General features: G+C 39.5%; 1 protein-coding gene across 10 annotated transcripts in view; it reads left to right on the forward strand.

The window, feature by feature from the left end:
- Positions 1-16,342, forward strand: part of arhgap23a (Rho GTPase activating protein 23a) — an 81,132-nt gene that overhangs the window by 36,114 nt on the left and 28,676 nt on the right. For 6 of the 10 annotated variants that reach the window (XM_008416953.2, XM_008416955.2, XM_008416956.2 and 3 more), the window contains exons 1-3: positions 3,452-4,289; positions 13,694-13,897; positions 16,018-16,042. In XM_008416953.2, the coding sequence (XP_008415175.1) occupies positions 4,059-4,289; positions 13,694-13,897; positions 16,018-16,042 (460 nt within the window). In that variant the 5' untranslated portion in view covers positions 3,452-4,058. Of the gene's footprint in view, positions 1-3,450; positions 4,290-13,693; positions 13,898-16,017; positions 16,043-16,342 lie in introns of those variants that run through there. The other 4 variants (XM_008416952.2, XM_008416954.2, XM_008416963.2 and 1 more) reach the window with 2 other exon arrangements.

Below are 16,342 nucleotides of genomic sequence, written 5' to 3' on the forward strand. Positions count from 1 at the left end.
ATGTCATTTAATATTGATGTTTTAACCTGCTTTTTGGAAAGAAATTACACACAACTTAATCTTCTTAAAAGTACAAGTGGAGAAAACTAGTGGGATTTTTTTGTGGTAAGAAGCCAGATTAGCTCATACAAGCGTTACAAGCCAAGAGCAACATGTGACTCAATGTTTCAAGCTATTAAGCTACATCTCCTCTGATATTAAGGCAGTAAGTGTTGTTGATGTAGCACTTTGCACTGATGAAATCGCAAAAAGCATGAAAAAATAGAAGCTAATTTCAAAAAATTTTAAAGAAAATCATGTTTTAATAAAAAAGCTTCAAGACTCTGAAGACAGTACAACAACTAAAGTAGGAGTCTAGGAAGGAGTTTTCTATCTGGTTCTTGGGACTTCAGGAAGATTTTGACTTCTGTACTTTAACATTTCAGCAAAACAGTAAAAAGCTTGAACATCCTAGAAAGTTAACATCTGGATTTTAAAACGACCAGCTAACCAGAGCAAAGACGGTGAAACAGGAATGACGCCAGGTTTTACTGGAGAGTTTCAGACCAGCTGAAAGTGTTCAAGTCTTTTTGGATACGTGTGAAAAAGTGCATTACAAAAGTCTAGATGACAGGAAAACCATGAATAAGAATCTCAAGTTCCTGTTTTCCTGTTTTTCACATGACCAGAATGAGATATTTCGAGTAACTCTGAGTAGATACTGATTGGTTAATTTGTCAAAAACAACACCCAAATTCTTTAAGTTTGACTTAACAGCAGAACTCAAATGACTAATATCTGATCATATTTGATGAACTATCCTCAACAGGCCACTGATCACTCTATCTTCTTAGAGTATATTTCAATTTTTAAGCATTTTTAAATTGCTTCATGTACCCCAATAGTTGAGAGAGTTAAAAAAAAACTAATTCTTGAAGAAATCTTAAGCAGATGAATGTAATTTGCATATAGGTGGTATAATAAAATGAATGAATGATCTAGTGGGCCCAACTAGGAGCCTTGTGGTACCCCATAGTTTAGACCAGTAGGTTCTAACTTGTTGTTTTTATGCAAACACTTTAGCTTTTGTTTCAAACTGTTTCAGAAATCCCCACCAACATACCTATACACAGGTATGTTTAAAAAACATTTTTATTACAGATTTAGTGCATATAAGATTATATGAAAGCAAAAACAAATGTCAATCTGCTGTTGGAGACATATGTAGACATATGTAGTGTAGTAAAAATACACTTCGTAAACGTAAATTAGGTTTTATTGGGATTTTATGTGACAAACCGACATAAATTTGAAAACTGTGGTATTCAAAGTCCTGGAAATAAAATCTACTGTAACCAATTGTTCAGAAGTCACCCAAGAGTCCATCTTGGAATAAAATTAGAGTTTATATTGTCCAGAATCACCACCAGGCATTGCCGTCTCTTTAACGCTACAAACTCCTAACAGAAAGCTGTAAACCGATACCGATGTTTGGATTCCTCAGCGATCAGATCACCTCTCTTTAACTTTTCACCCCATCGCGGAGCGCAAGCCGTCCGAACCTGCTGTGTTTTCCCTTTTTGACGCCGTGCAGCATACCTGGAGGGTACAGTGTGTGTGGATGACGGACCTCTGCAGGCGAGTCGGTACTTGTCCCGTTGTGTGGCAGGTGAAACCTGTCTAACCCCGCTGTTAGCGGACGTGACAAGCGGCAGGAGGCGGGGGCGTCTGCAGCGACTCGGGCACCTGTAGGACGCTCTGTCCAGGAATCCTAGCAGTTTGCCGAGAACTCCATGTTTGCGTTTTTCCTGACAGATTTAGTGCAGCAATGACCAGGATAGAAAAAGTGCACATCAATGTTTTTCTCACATTTTTCCTTTATTCATTCTGATAGAATTGGTGAAATGGTACAAAAATTGGTTCAACAATTTAAATGCCAGAATKAGGAGATAGGAATGCTTGGGTTTCTTCAAATTACAAAGCTTGCATGCATCTTTTTAGGAATTGGTTTTGAAGTTACATATTTGTTCAAATTTAAAAAGTTAAGACAGATAATCGGTGAATAAAAATGAGCTTCTCCTCCTTCTCCCAGTGCTAACTAGAAACGACCAATCACAACCAGGAGGAGGGTCTTAGCGCTSTCAATCACTTCCATGCTCACCCCTGCCCTATACTCTGCTACGCTACAGCTGGTTCACCACAACATAGCATGTCACGAATGCTAAGGCTAGTTAGCATAGCCACTGATAAATGAATTTCATGGAACAATTTTTATTTTCTTTTAAATATTGATACAAAATAGTGTTTTTATGAAATTTCTGGACTTCGTAATGCTGTGGTCAAAGATTGTAACTCTTTGTTTCACTGTTGTCTTTTTGTGTTTTTGCAAACTGTTTTCTGGCTTTAGATGTTGCATTTTGGGTAATAGCTTCTTCCTACATGAGTGACCGTTCAGCTCATGTTGGTGCAGGACATTTTTTTGCTTTTGTTTTAAAGATTATTCACACTTTTCTTTACCAAAACCTGTTTTATCTCTGGAATAAAACAGGCTCCTCTGTCCTAAATAGTAACTAGACATTTCCATGTTTCTTTCATTTATTTACATGTAATTGTTTAAAGAAGTTTGCGTTTTTGGTTATATCGAAGGATATACCAGACGCCAACAATTCTCTTCCTGATGTCTTCTTAGTTTTCCCACATTTTTGTCTTTGGGTATCTCAGATATTGTCAGTTCCATTGGCGGATTATTTTGCTTATGACGAGACATTTTCCCCATGTTATAAGTGAAATAATTTACTAAAGGACGTAGGACTTTTTCACCAATATTTTAGGAATTATTGACTTAAAACAAGCCGTATTTCTTGCTGAAAAGTTTCTTTAAAGTTAGTTTTATCATATTTCAAGTGTGATAAGATAATTCCACTAGAAACTAGTCTGGTAAGACTTTGTCTTTTTCGCCATGCAAACTGTTTTACAACATCTTTTATGTAAACATTTGACTTTGAAGAAAGTAATTAGCATTATTTCTCTCATTGTGGCAGTTGGAGAATAGAAATAAATTCAGTAAACTTGCTGCACGCTCTGCCTTTTTATAGGTGGACGTAAACATCTGGTTTCAGGTTGAGGTGCCGGTGTTTTTAAAACAGGAATGTGAGCGAGTGGGTCATGTTGACATGCTTTATTCTCAGCAGCTTTTGTTGCTCCTTCTTCATCCACGTTCGGCGCTATCGTCCTGTCCTCCCTCCTCTTTATTTTCCGCTCTTAACCTAAAGGAGACAAACGCAGGGACAAATGTTTTCTTTTCTCTTTGTGCTGGAAATTGGCTTCTTTCTGGTTTTTTTTTTCTTCTCCCTGTCTGTCTCTCCTCTGAGTGGAGAGGAGGTGCAGGAGGCAGTGCCGGCTTTTGCGAAATTTAGCGTCGGGATCACAGTTTTGTCACTGCGCGCACAACGCAGCACTGGCACGGATCCACCACGGAGATATCACGTTTTTCCCTTTCAGTCTTCATTCCAAATGTCTGATGCTTTTTTGGAAAGTTTCGCCGTTGTTTGTCTCCAGATGACTGTCAGACCGGTTTGGATAGAGTCGAGGAAACAAACACCAGGAAAGAAGTAACAGGAAGCAGAAGACGAGAGAAAAAGGTTTGGATGGCTGATTCTGAATAAGTGGACAGGAGATTGGGATTGACATGAGGGTGAGATGAAGTGATTAGTTTGGAAGTGGAGAATACAGAGGAGAGAGAGGGCAGTGGGAGGGAGGACAGACGCAGGGTCCAGCCCTCTGGGACAGCAGTTTGCAGAACATCACCGGACACCGACGTGAGAGGGACGCCGCCAGTTATTCTCTGAAACCAGACCTACCTCTGATGCCACACACACATTCCTCCATCTGCTGCCCAGAACCTCTGCCTGCTGATGATCCAACAGATCTGCTGTGGAAAATGTGGGATTAAACTTCCTGAGGCAATGGATTGGAGTCCAGCCTGTTTGAGTGAATGACTGGAAGAGGAAACTTTCACCCGAAATCCATTTCTGCGCCTGGACTCTGTCCTCGACTCGGCGCTGATAGCCGAGCGGTCCATGGTGGTGGTGAGCGATGTGGGTCTGACTGAACTCGGCGCACAGATGCCTGCCGCTATGCTCCCGTGCTCCGCGCCAGCCGGGTCGGACTGGAGCTTCCAGAACCCGGTGGGGGTGGACTGCAGCTCGCCAGAGCCGCGCTGCATTTGGGTGGCCGTTCTCCACGGAGCGGCGAGTCCGGCGCCGCGCGCCGAACCGGCTTCGCCCGGCCAAAACGCACATCAGCTCAGGGTAAGGAGAGGTCAGCCAGAGACTGAGGCTGGTGCTTCCGTTTCTGTTCCATATTTATTTATTTGTTTACTAAACAAGTAAATCATTAGGTCCAATAGAACTGCAGCTATTCTTACCGGGTTACAACAGAGTTATATTTATATAAAAGCTATAAATTTACCTTCAGCAATACAAAAGCAGAGAGATATTTACATTTTCCCTTTACACAACCTATTGTAATTTTTATTTCTACATTCTGTAAACACATTTTTACTAATTCAGCTACTTCTACTSTCATTTTTATTGTATAATGAAAAGAATACAAAACTACGGAAGAACATTAAGCCCACAAATCTGACTTTTAATTTTAAAATTCTGACTTTCATTTTAAATTATGTCTTTAATTTGCTGAGAAAAGTCTGAATTCTTTTTTGTAAAAATAAAACACCAAATCTTTCCAMGCATTTTTGTCTAGTTTCTTGTGCAAATATCTGTTTACACAGGAAATTATATAAAACTAGCTWACAACTAACTTTTCAGCAAGAAAAAAGAGCTTGTTTTAAATCAGTAAAACCTCAATATTTATAAAAATCCTGGCAGATTACGTCACTTATAACAAGATATTTTCCYCAAATATAAGTGAAAGCAGAACCCGTATCTTTTTCATCAATATTGAGGAATCATCAACTTAAACAAGCTCTTTTATCTCTTAAGTTGGTCTCGTCTTATTTCAAGTTTACTAAGATATGTTAACTTGAAACTAGATAAAAGATATTTGGTCAGATTTGATGTTTTTTCCTGTTTGTTTGATATAAAGACAGACGTGCCGACCTCTCCATCTCCCCTCACGATCTCCGCCAAGGTCCTAAAGCCTGCCACGTTGCAGCCGAAGCGTCACCAGACCTATTTTTCAAATCCACCGGATAACCAACGTGAAATTTTCCTTCACCTTAATCCTCAAGTTGTTTGTTTTAGCGTTAAAATAAGCAGGTGTCAACCGGTTGCTTGTAACCAGAAACGACATAGGAGGTATATTGTTTTTATCCGTCAGAATTAGCTTTGCAAACTCCCAGAGGAGCTGCGTATTCTTTGGAAACCGCTGCATGCGGTTTGTCAGTTGTGCATGTCAGCAGCGTTGCTGTAACTTCATTGTTTGGAGTCATTTAAGCGCTCAGCTGCTGACAGGTTCCTTCACCTGTCAGCGTTACCTGCCAGAGCGACGTCTTGCCTTCACCGCTTCAATATTTGCAGCAAAAAAAAAAAGCACATTTTTCCTTCTTCTAATGTTTTTTTTCTTGACTTTTTGAATTGTGTTTGAGTGTGGATTTCCAAGATTTAAATCAGTTTTAAAGGTGGTAATCAGTCTTCCTATCATCAAGAGTTTTTGTGTGTTGACCTTCTTCTAATTAGCGTCTAAAGAATGATGAAGGGAGAGCTGAAGTGCCTCCTTTGGTTGCTTTTCGTCATAAAAGGAGCAAGCTGCGCCAAGATAGTCCAAATATTTTGGGTGTTTACATCACTATTTTATCTCATTGTCACATAATTTTTCATTTGAATCATTACTTCCGCTTTTCTACCTATTTTAATTTTTTTCCTGTGTTACCATCCCCCTCATCCTTGACTGTTAAGAAATGCCACAATCAGGAATGTGAGCGTGGGGGCAGGAGACAAACACTCACTGTATACGACGTTTGTTCTCCCAGATAAACAAGAAGCGCGTTTCATTTTCTCCGAAGGTTAAAAAGAAACACAATCTCCGTCTCCGTCTGCTGCAGATGCCGTTAAAGTTAACAGGTTCTGCGTAAGTCTGGAATTTCGTGTTTATAATGTCGCTCAGATGCCTGTGATGTGCGAACGGCAGAAAAATACTCGAGCTGCTTGGTTTGAGGTCGGTGTAATAAAAACAGAAGTAAAATTGTGGAAAGAAAAACAACCCACAAGTTTAATTATAATAAACCTGATCTGGAATTAAGTTTTATGGAATGGAGTCGGGTCATTTCATGCAAGGCTAAAAAAAGGCTTACAGGCTCATGTTGGAGACGGATTGTGGTAATTTTTTTATTTTTTACAATGGGGTGGAAAAAGTCTCAACTCATCTTTCATTTCTTTATGTTTTCAGCGAGCGGCGGTTTTGTCAGGAATAGTTTCAGTCCTTCTTTAAGGTCAAACGGAGAGAATATTAGCATTTAAACGCATTTCAGTTCAGTGCTGAATAATCTTGTTTAAGTTTTAAGGATTTTAAACAGACTAGATTGTTTAAAAGACGAAACATTAACAGTGTCTAATAGCTGAGTCATTTGCCATTTAAGGCATATTTTTTGCTTTCACTAAAGTGTTTGTGGCGCCCGCTGTGGTGTGCTGCTCTGGGCAGAAAGCCATACAGTTCGTGTCAAAACCTGTTTTAATACCACTAAAATAAATTTTGTAGGTTTTCTTGAGATTTTCCGTCAAACTTTTGGTGTTTTTCTTCTACTTCTGTAAGATTTTTTTGGTTTCGCTTGGACAATCAAAACTCTCTTTAATATTTTGACCAAAATATTAATTGGAGGTGGATTATTATTGGTCTTCCTTATACAACTTCCTCCATTTTCCCTCCTTTTACACACAATTTATCTAATTATTTTTTTAATGCAGAAACTAAGCAAAAAAACATCCTGACTGATATCTGTATTTTATTCCAAACTTTTTTTTCTTTTTTTTTGAATGAAGATGTTTGACTTAAAACAAAAGCAAACAAAGATTTTGCAGCTGTGTGTTTTTTCCTCCTGACCAGAGGAAAAAGTCCCCTGGCCGCATTTAAACCTGCGTCATGCACCATGTGTGTCTCCAGCCAACTTATTCCAAATCTGCAACTCTTCTTGGAAACACTTATACTTTTAGGTTTTAATCAGAATAGATGCATCAATTGAACAACAGGAAAGCTGCATGTTTACCCACAGAGCAGAAAACCCTGTTCAACTGATGTTGCGTCATCATCCTGGTTGGACAGTCAACTGGGCTAAGCTAGTTTTTGAACACATATTGACACACGGGCGCGTTGAGGAGGATATCTTGACTCCTCCACTGCTTCTGGTGCCGTCATGGATCACCTTGTCGGGACGTAGGATGCGTCTGGACGTGCAGAGGTGGAGGAGTTCTCCCTCTGTGTGGCCGGTAAGTCGTGATGCTGCCATCTGCGTTTTTCTCCTCTGCTGTGGATTAACGGCTCGTCAGCAGATACAGCGGCCCGTTAAAGCTCCACTTTTCAAACAGGTTGCAGCTCTCAGCTGTTTAAAAGAGCATTATTGTTCTGTTCTGCCGGGTTTTCAGCGGGACGGCTGCCGCCTGCCGCTCCCGATGACTGTAAATTCAGCTTTTTGATACGATTATGTACCAGGAAAGCCTCTTACGCTTATAAAATCCGTTTGTTTCTGGAGTTTAGGAAGATTATGGATCATTCTTATCACTTTCAGCAATTTTAAAGTTTAGAATCTGCGCTGAGTTGGTGGAAATAAAACAATGTATGCTTTCCTTATTGTATTTTTAGGTCATAATCTGTCATTTCAGGCTTTGTAATTGAAGTCAGGAGCAGAAACAACCACAGGGTTTTCTCCGGCTGCTGTTCTGTGTACCAACAAAACTAAACACGTGTGTGGCAATACAGGTTACGCTGCATGTTCGGTTGTTTTCCATTGTAGTGTGTTTTTGCGATGACATCATCGCATGTGAATGGGATTCCACAGAGATGTGTACTAAGAAACATTGCGATGTTTTTTGTTGTAGTAACTGGTATGAGGGGGAAACAGGTTTTTTTTTTATAGTGTTCATAAAAAAACATACCAATATGGTTTTTGACAAAAAGTTCATGTTTTTAGGTGTCTGGAAAATTAATTAGCAGACACTGCCCCTCAACTAACAACCCCAGCAAAGCTTAGCCTGTTACCTAGCAACCCCATTGAAGCCCAGCCCGTTATCTAGCTACCCACGCTGAACTCTTGCACGTTTGGTCAGCTGATGTTACTGCAGGAAAAGACTAGTACTTTGTCGTTGACTTACCATCCAGAAACCTCTGGCTGCATTCTTATTGGTTATGCAGGAGGCTCCACTTCTGCTTTTCAAAGGCATACTGTTGTGTAATTGCGCATTTGTTTGCAGCCATTTTCACCTGCAAGTACAAACGTTGAGTTGGGGGTAGCATAGCCAGCAGCAGCTAATTTAGGTTTGAAGTGACAAGAGGCCCTAAATGTCAATGTGTAAGATTGATTTTGTGCAAAAAATGTAGCAAACGTGTTTTGTATAACCCATAAACTTATCCTAACCTGTTCAAGGAAGAAACTTTTCTTCTCAGATTTTCTTCTCTCTGAGTTAGATTTAAACTCTGAGAGAAGAAAGTGTTATTTTTCCTTTTCACTGTTTCCCTCAAGCCTGTTTGAGAAGCCAAGTTTAGCCTGAAAAACTCCATGGACATTCTTCGTTAAACACAATGTCCTTTCCTGGAGGAGCCGGACCGTGTCGGCGTGTCTGAGTGGATTTTTTTAAACCACAAGGTGAGAGGTGACAGGAGAGGTGTTTATCCGGCCCGAGGGAGGAGGGCGGGCGGAAAGGTCAGCTGCAGACTCGATTATCCGAGAAGGAACACGCAGCCCACACGGTCCAGAGCAGCCGAGTGGGATTCGGTCCAGACCCGCTCAGACCCCGTGTGTTTTGGGTAATCACAGGGTTTAGGTATTCCCAGCGCCGGGAGGGGCCATGTGGTCGAAACTAGCGTGCTGGAGCCTGTCCCTCTGCTGAAGCGCGATACTCCTCCTCTTCCTCATCCTCACTCACTCTCTCCCTGTGACATGTCGGCGTGTGTTTTGACTCGTCCAAACCAGAAACTGCTCCATCTGAGGAATTCGGTTCGATTCTTCCCCTGCTGCTCTTTCGTTTTCCCTTTTATCTCTTTGACTCGATCGCTCCTTGTTCACATCTCTTTGCATTCTTCTAAGAGAAAATAGCAGGCCTCACGTTCCATTGTTTAGACTGCCAGGCTTGAAATACTCCAGATTTATGGAAGTCGAATTCGCAAATATGCAGACATTTATGTGTTCCCCAACACAAATCTGCAAACAAATCTCTTCCTGTATTTATCTTTTTCCTCAGTGGAACTTAAAAGTAGAGGGAAAGGAAATTGTGCGGGTGAAAGATTTCCACTGCATGAACTCGCATGTTGAGCGGGAGGAAGAGGAGGTTGAGGGGAGGAAGGAAGGAAGGAGGAAGAAAGAGGAGTGAAGAAATGGGAAGTGCCTCAACGATGAAGAGTATATTTATAGGAGCTCCTGGTTGTTCCACTTCCTGTCTCAAGCCAGGCACTTCCTGTTGTTGTGTGGCGACACACAAACCTGCCACATATGTGTGTTTTAGCATTTATAGGAAGTAGAAAGTGGCTGTAAGGGTCATTGTCTTTCTAACAATAAAAAAATGAATACAAATTTTCACATTACAAACAAAATAGTGGCATAAATGTTTAACTTCTGAAAATTGATTAACGTGGATAAATTAGATGAATCAACCATTTTAAATCAGAGTTAATGTAGCATTCGCTTTGATTAAACATAAAAACTTAATCCTAGAGTTGCATGAATAAAGTATCGTTGCATGAAAGAAGGGAGAAAATGCAAATTCTGGAGATAATAAAAATGTAATCATAAAATAAAATCTTTTGTAGATTTAGTGTCATTTAGTTGTGCAAGACAGATTTGTTTCTGTTTTTGTGTTTTATTAAATTTTCCTATCAAAAGACAAATTGGTATATCAGATGAAAATAACCTGAATAAACACAAAAATGTGTTTTCAAGTAATTATTTTATTTAAGAAAAATGCAGTTTTGCCTTATTTATTCATAAATTACCTGTGATAAACCAGAAGCCAGAAATTAATTCAAAACTGTAAAAAAAACATTGCATACATTTTGCATTTAACGTTTAACATGTCTGTAAATATATTCTACCCAGAACTCATAGTTTTAGCTTCATCTGGTTCAAATACTGTAACATTTCTCCTATGAGAATCCGATTATTAATCGATTAATCCAGAAATAATCAACAGATCAGCCTTACTGATGTCAAGCCAATATTTTTACATGTTTAAATTATCAAGTGTACACTAAAGGGATGCTATATTATTACATTTCAGGCATTACATTTTTTATTTTATTGTTAAAAAATGTGAGTTATTTGTTCATTTGCATCTGGTTAAATGAAAAATCTTTAGAATTTGCCACTTCTTATACGATTGTCAAAATAATCGATTGAATTACTAAAGGAAACAGAATAAAAAACATTGAGAGTTCAAAGGCAACTGATAATCATAAAAAAAAAAAAACACCCTGACAGATCCCAAGGTTTTTGATCAAATGTTTTGTGAACTTTGTGGAGGGTTTTAGAAAAAGAAAACCGTAACTGTCAGGTGTTTTGATGGTGGAGGAACTTCTACATCAGATGTAACATGAATTCTTGTCTCTGGTAGAAAATCCTGAATGTCCTGCTGCATCTAAGCTCTAACACAATTGGATTATGCAGCGGGATAACAATCCAGAGCTCACGAGCAAATAACTGTGAAGCGGAGGAGGATGAGGAGCTGCAGACCGAATGCATCTTCATTTGGCTGCATGGAGCAAAGAACATACCTTTCCATATCAACGCACGTCAGTAATCATAGATGTTTGTGAAACGAGGTGCTACTTACTCACTGTGGGATTAAAAAAATGTAAAATATCCACCTTGTTCTTTTGATCTTGTGATTTCAGAGCCTGTAAGTTTGAAGCCGTTGAGAGTCGGCGTCGTCTTTAAATTACTTGGATGAAAGAAAATAAACTGTTTGCAGAGATGATATGCGTTTAAGCGTGCAAATGTGTACATTAACTGTAATTGTAGCAGGTATTTTAGAAGAACATAGAGCCGTTTTTATTTGTGTGCGCTTGTCTTTCAAAGCCGTAATTGGCCGTGTTTATAGTTTTGTTATTAAAATAAAGAAATGACTAACAAAAAGCGCTTAATTTGCTCTATATGGAGAACAGAACAGACACAGATGCAAAGCTCAATAAGGGATAAAGTTTGGATGTTCTCCCTGTATTGGTTCTGTCCAGGTATTTTCTCACCTGCAGTTTCTCGTTTTGCATCGGCTTTCGGTGTGACTGTATGCATGCATAATTTTCTGTCATCATCCTGTGATGAGCTGGAAACCAGATCAGGCTGTTAGCCACATCTACGGGCTTCATGAACGCTCTCATAGCTGTTGGCATTGGAAGAACGAGCCAACATGAGTCAATTTTCTTAAGAATCTCCAGTAGAACTGAAATGATTAATCGTGACGAATCAATTATTGAAATGATCGTCAACTAGTGTAGCGATCGATTAATCGTTAACTGGAGCAGATTCAGTCCATTTGCTGGAAAAAAAGTATATTTAGAGCAATAATTAGGCCAAATCTGTACAAAATATATATACACATTTTACATTTGTGATAAAAAACTAATCTTTTTCCATAAATATGTTTTAGCTAAAACTTCATCATTTTAGCTTCACCTGCTTCAAATTCACTATTCCATTGCATTTTAAGCAATTAAATGTTTTTCTGATTTAAAAAGGGAATTTAATTATTTGTTGTTTTTTTTTTTTTTTGCATCTTTTAATGAATTTCTAATATTGTACAAGAGTGGTTAAATTAAAAATCTGTAGAATGTGGCATTTTTTTTATCCAATTAGTTGATTAACTGTCAACATTATCAATAAAATAATCAACTAGAGTTACTACTAAGCAGTCTCCAGTGTCACTAGTCTTTGCAATGTGTCCATTATTGAAAACTTTTTGTTGTTTTGAGGTTTTCAATCTTGCAAAGAACCAGAAAGAATAAAAAAGATAAACCAGTGAAATCGAAACTGGACACATTTATTGCTCCAGTATAGTATTATGTGGTAACTACATGCAACAGCTTCTCAAACTTTTGCTTTAATTTTTGTATAAGTTGCTGTAAATTTAAGTCACAGCAGTCAGATAACGCCTTTCTGGTATTCCACACAGCAGATCTGACCTTTGACCTCGGGTATACACATCCCCTGCGTCCCTGTTTGGTCAGGTGATTGTGTTTGACTGACAGATGTGGGTCTTCAGGGCAGCACGAGGGTGAGACTTCTCACATGTGGCTTTGAGCTGAGCTCACTCTGCTTATTTACTCAGCAGGAGGAATGAAATATTTGGAAAGTGGGTGGAAATCTTCCTTCAGTGGCCACTCCAAACCTGGAAAAGTTTGGACCTGTTGTCCTCAGTCCAGTGTCAGAGCAATCTAAAAAGGAGTCGTGGATTCCTGACATGGTTCTGTGCAGCCTGGAGGGCTTCCTGATTGCGGCGCTCCTTCTAAATTATGTTTATGGTCTATTGTTCTCGGGTTGGTTGGCATGCGGGATTGACCGGAACATGAAACGCATTCAGGAGCTCATGAGGAAGCTGCTAATGTAAAATCCAGCAGCTGGGGGTTAATGTCACAGGGTGCAGAGTCACCTTGTGCTTCCTAGAGAAACCAGAAGATGTGTTGCATCTGGAAAACTGGAATGCTTGTGCTAATAATGGAAACAAACGTATGGAGGATTTACGTGCAGTTTCCTGTGCTTGATTTGACATTCGTGCTTTGATCTACTAATTAGTGCAGTTTTTCCTCAGAACAAATCCAGGACTGTAGCTACGTTTCTAACGTAGCTACTGGTGCACAAAACTTTAGTATTTCACTAATATCGAAAGCATAAATGACAAATGCAATTAAAACCTGAATAATGTGATAAGACACAGGTCAATTTTTGCTGGTCAAGAAGACAAAAAAAAATAATAATAATAATGAAAGATAGATTAGAAATATCATATTGATAGAAAAAATTTTTTTCATACTTAAAATTTCACTGAAAGTGAAGTGTAATCTAAAATGCAATGTTTACTAATGCCTCACGTTAAGTTTGCTTTTTACATTTTAAAAGTTAATGTCTATTTTTGCAAATTATGTTCAAGACCTAATAAAACATTTTCTTATTTAAAAAGGAACTGAATTGTTTACTGGCATTTTCACTTCATGGATTTTGTTGCTAGCTTAAGTAGCTACTACAGATGGGGGAAATTGTTATTTAATTAATAGATTACTCTATTTGTTTGCAAATATTTTAGTAATTTTAAACAACAGTACAAAATGCTGGCAAATAGCATTTTATTTTCTATTTATTAGCAGAAATGCTAATAAATAGTATTTTGCAATTAGGTAAATTCAGTTTTACTAATTTTGTAAGTTCTTCAGATACATTAAAAAAGTGAAATTAATACCATTTTGCTCAATTTATTAGCATCTATGCTAATAAATAGCATATTAGCATCGTATAGTTTTTGCTCTTGTTTTGATTGGCCTGTTCCTCTTTGTGTGTTTACAGGCTAAGGGGCGGAGGGATGGTCACTCCTCGGCAGGTGACAACCCTCGGCCGCCGATGGCGTCCCGGCCGGGAAGGGAGGGGGTCGGCGTGGGCTGGAAGGGTCCCCGGACGCTGGTCCTCCATAAGAACTCCCAGGGTTTTGGTTTCACGTTACGCCACTTCATCGTTTACCCTCCAGAGTCTGCTCTGCACACCAACCTCAGGGTGAGACCTGTTGCTCGCTTGATGTCATTATTTAACACCGAAGCGTTTGAGATTTAAAGCAGACCCAGCTGTAGTCAAATAAAACAAACACTGGAAGAACTAATTAGGCTTTAAAGGGGAATATAATAAATTAAGCTACTCAGATTTTCATCCTTCTTACAATATGGAAGATCCCTCCAGATTTTACTCCTGTTTATTTCTGTGTTTTCGTTCTCTGTGAAGCTTTTCCTGTTTCTTTTTTTCTGGGCTGGGGGTGAGCCTTTGTGTGAGCAAAGTGGTTATTTGGCTCTTTGAGGTGCGGGCACAAATGTCTCCAGATGTGAAATTGAGGGATGTGGAGGCTGGGGTGGGGTGAGCCAGCTGAAACAAGATGTCTATTATTTTTCCTCCACCCCACCAGCCACCAGCTGCAGAAAACAGGAGCCCAGACTCAATGGGTTCTGTTGTTGCAGCCTGGTACCACTCGCTGTCTGTCAGGACGTACCAGGTTGGCCCGAGACAATGGGCCCACTGCTGGCCTTTGGCCCTGGTTCTGTCCTCCTGTCCCCTGCTTCAATGGACGCCAAGGTCACATGGTGTTTTGGGGCAACCAGACTCACAGAGACGCCTTATTCTTATCTGGAGAAATTGTTTGGCCACGTCCCAAATTATCAACAAAAAGTCCAATTGGGCTCAGGATAAGTGTTACTCAGTTGGGCTCTAATGTCTTTCTAATACTGTATTGGAAATGTGAAACTTGTGGTATTTTAAACTACAGTTTTTCATTTACGTCATTTCTAAATAAAGGCACAAAAAAGAATAAAGCTTTAGTGAATGAAGCCGTCTGAATACCTTCATGCTAATATCTTAACAAAAATGTAATCAATAGAAACACGTTTTTTCTTAAAAATAAAGAATCTTCTTCCACAATGGACTTTTAACATGAGATAAAAGATCATTGTTTTTGAGTTTATTTTATTGCAAATGCAGAACATGCCTTAAAGATATAAAAGCTCAGGTTTTTGTTGTTTAAATGTTGACAAAACTAGCATTCCTGTTTGCACTTATAGCACAAACATATTTAATTCAGTATTAAGTCAAAATGCTTGAAATATATGTTTTAGATCAGAATATATCCCATTAACCTGAGACTTAGATAAACTACTCTGAGCTTTTCTTACATCCAGGCTGGAGCAGTTTTGTTCATACATTCATTCTCTTCAGTTTGTCCAAGATCGGGTTGCAAATCCAGATTTCCCTCTTCACCTGTCGAGAACTTACACATAAAAAAAATCCAGAGAACAATGTCCTTTTGTCTTTTAATGACGAGCCTTTGTGTAAAACCTGCAGTAAATTATTTAATAGGAACAGTTCCCTTATTTGCAGGCTACCAGTATGTAAAGTTTTCAGCCCAGCAGCAGCTCTTTAAGAGCACCACATGCACTCTAAGCCACCTCTTGCTGTCTCCAGTTTGGTTTTGGATGAGGTCAAATTGGGACTGGTCCATCCGTGCGTGTCCCCGGCTCCCAGTTCTATTCTGGGTTCGGCTGCTGTCCTTTCTCTGTCTCTAAACCCCCTTGCATTGTCTCCCGAGCCTGGAATGAGCCCACTCAGCGCAGCATAAAGCCAGGCAGCAGTCAGCCCACCGTGTTTCCAACTCCAAACTGCCCACTCAGCTCAGTAAAGTGTGTGTGTGTGTGTGTGTAGGTGATCTGATCTACCTATCTGATCTCTACTCTGCATGATGTCACGTTTACCTCCAGTCCATCAAACCTGAAAGTCGATTTCTGCATATGATCGCGCTTTAACAGCTCATTAAAAACAAACACGTTCTTCCCAGGAGGTTTGATTTCAGCTGTCAGGAAACTCATGTTTAATTAATACCAACGATGACGACATGACGTTCCCCTCCAGTGTTACAAATGTAGAACGTGTCAGGAAATGTTTCAGCTGCATAGGGGTGAGTAGTTTTCCTGCGTGATGTAAGCCCTGAATCACCACTTGGTAAAACTCCTGCTCATGACGACTGCAACAGCAGCAGGACTGCACAGGATCCTGCTAATGTTCGCCAACATTTCTCATGTTGTGCTGCCAGCTTTCTTTCTTGACATTTGTTTTCTGTCTCTTCCTGTCGTCTGTAGGATGAGGAGAACGGCAACGGGAAGGGTGAGTTGTTTCCCCGTCATTCGGACATCAGTTAAACGCAGCACAGTCAAACAGAGATGATGCAATGAGGTGGGACTCCTCCAGTCTCCTCACAGACCTCTGGTTTTGTTGTTTCTCTGCGCCACCTGCAGGATTGTATGGAACACTGCACCTGCACTTGTTGATGCTGTTTTTTTTTTTTTAAATTACAAAAACTACCGTTTTTTTGTAATGATAAATTTATACATTTTCATCAAAAATGCTAAGTGTATTTATTTGTTTAAAAATGCACCAGTATTATTGTGTGCTTTGTTATTTTTA

This window comes from Poecilia reticulata, linkage group LG8 (genome assembly GCF_000633615.1).
Source record: "Poecilia reticulata strain Guanapo linkage group LG8, Guppy_female_1.0+MT, whole genome shotgun sequence".
Taxonomy (NCBI): domain Eukaryota; kingdom Metazoa; phylum Chordata; class Actinopteri; order Cyprinodontiformes; family Poeciliidae; genus Poecilia; species Poecilia reticulata.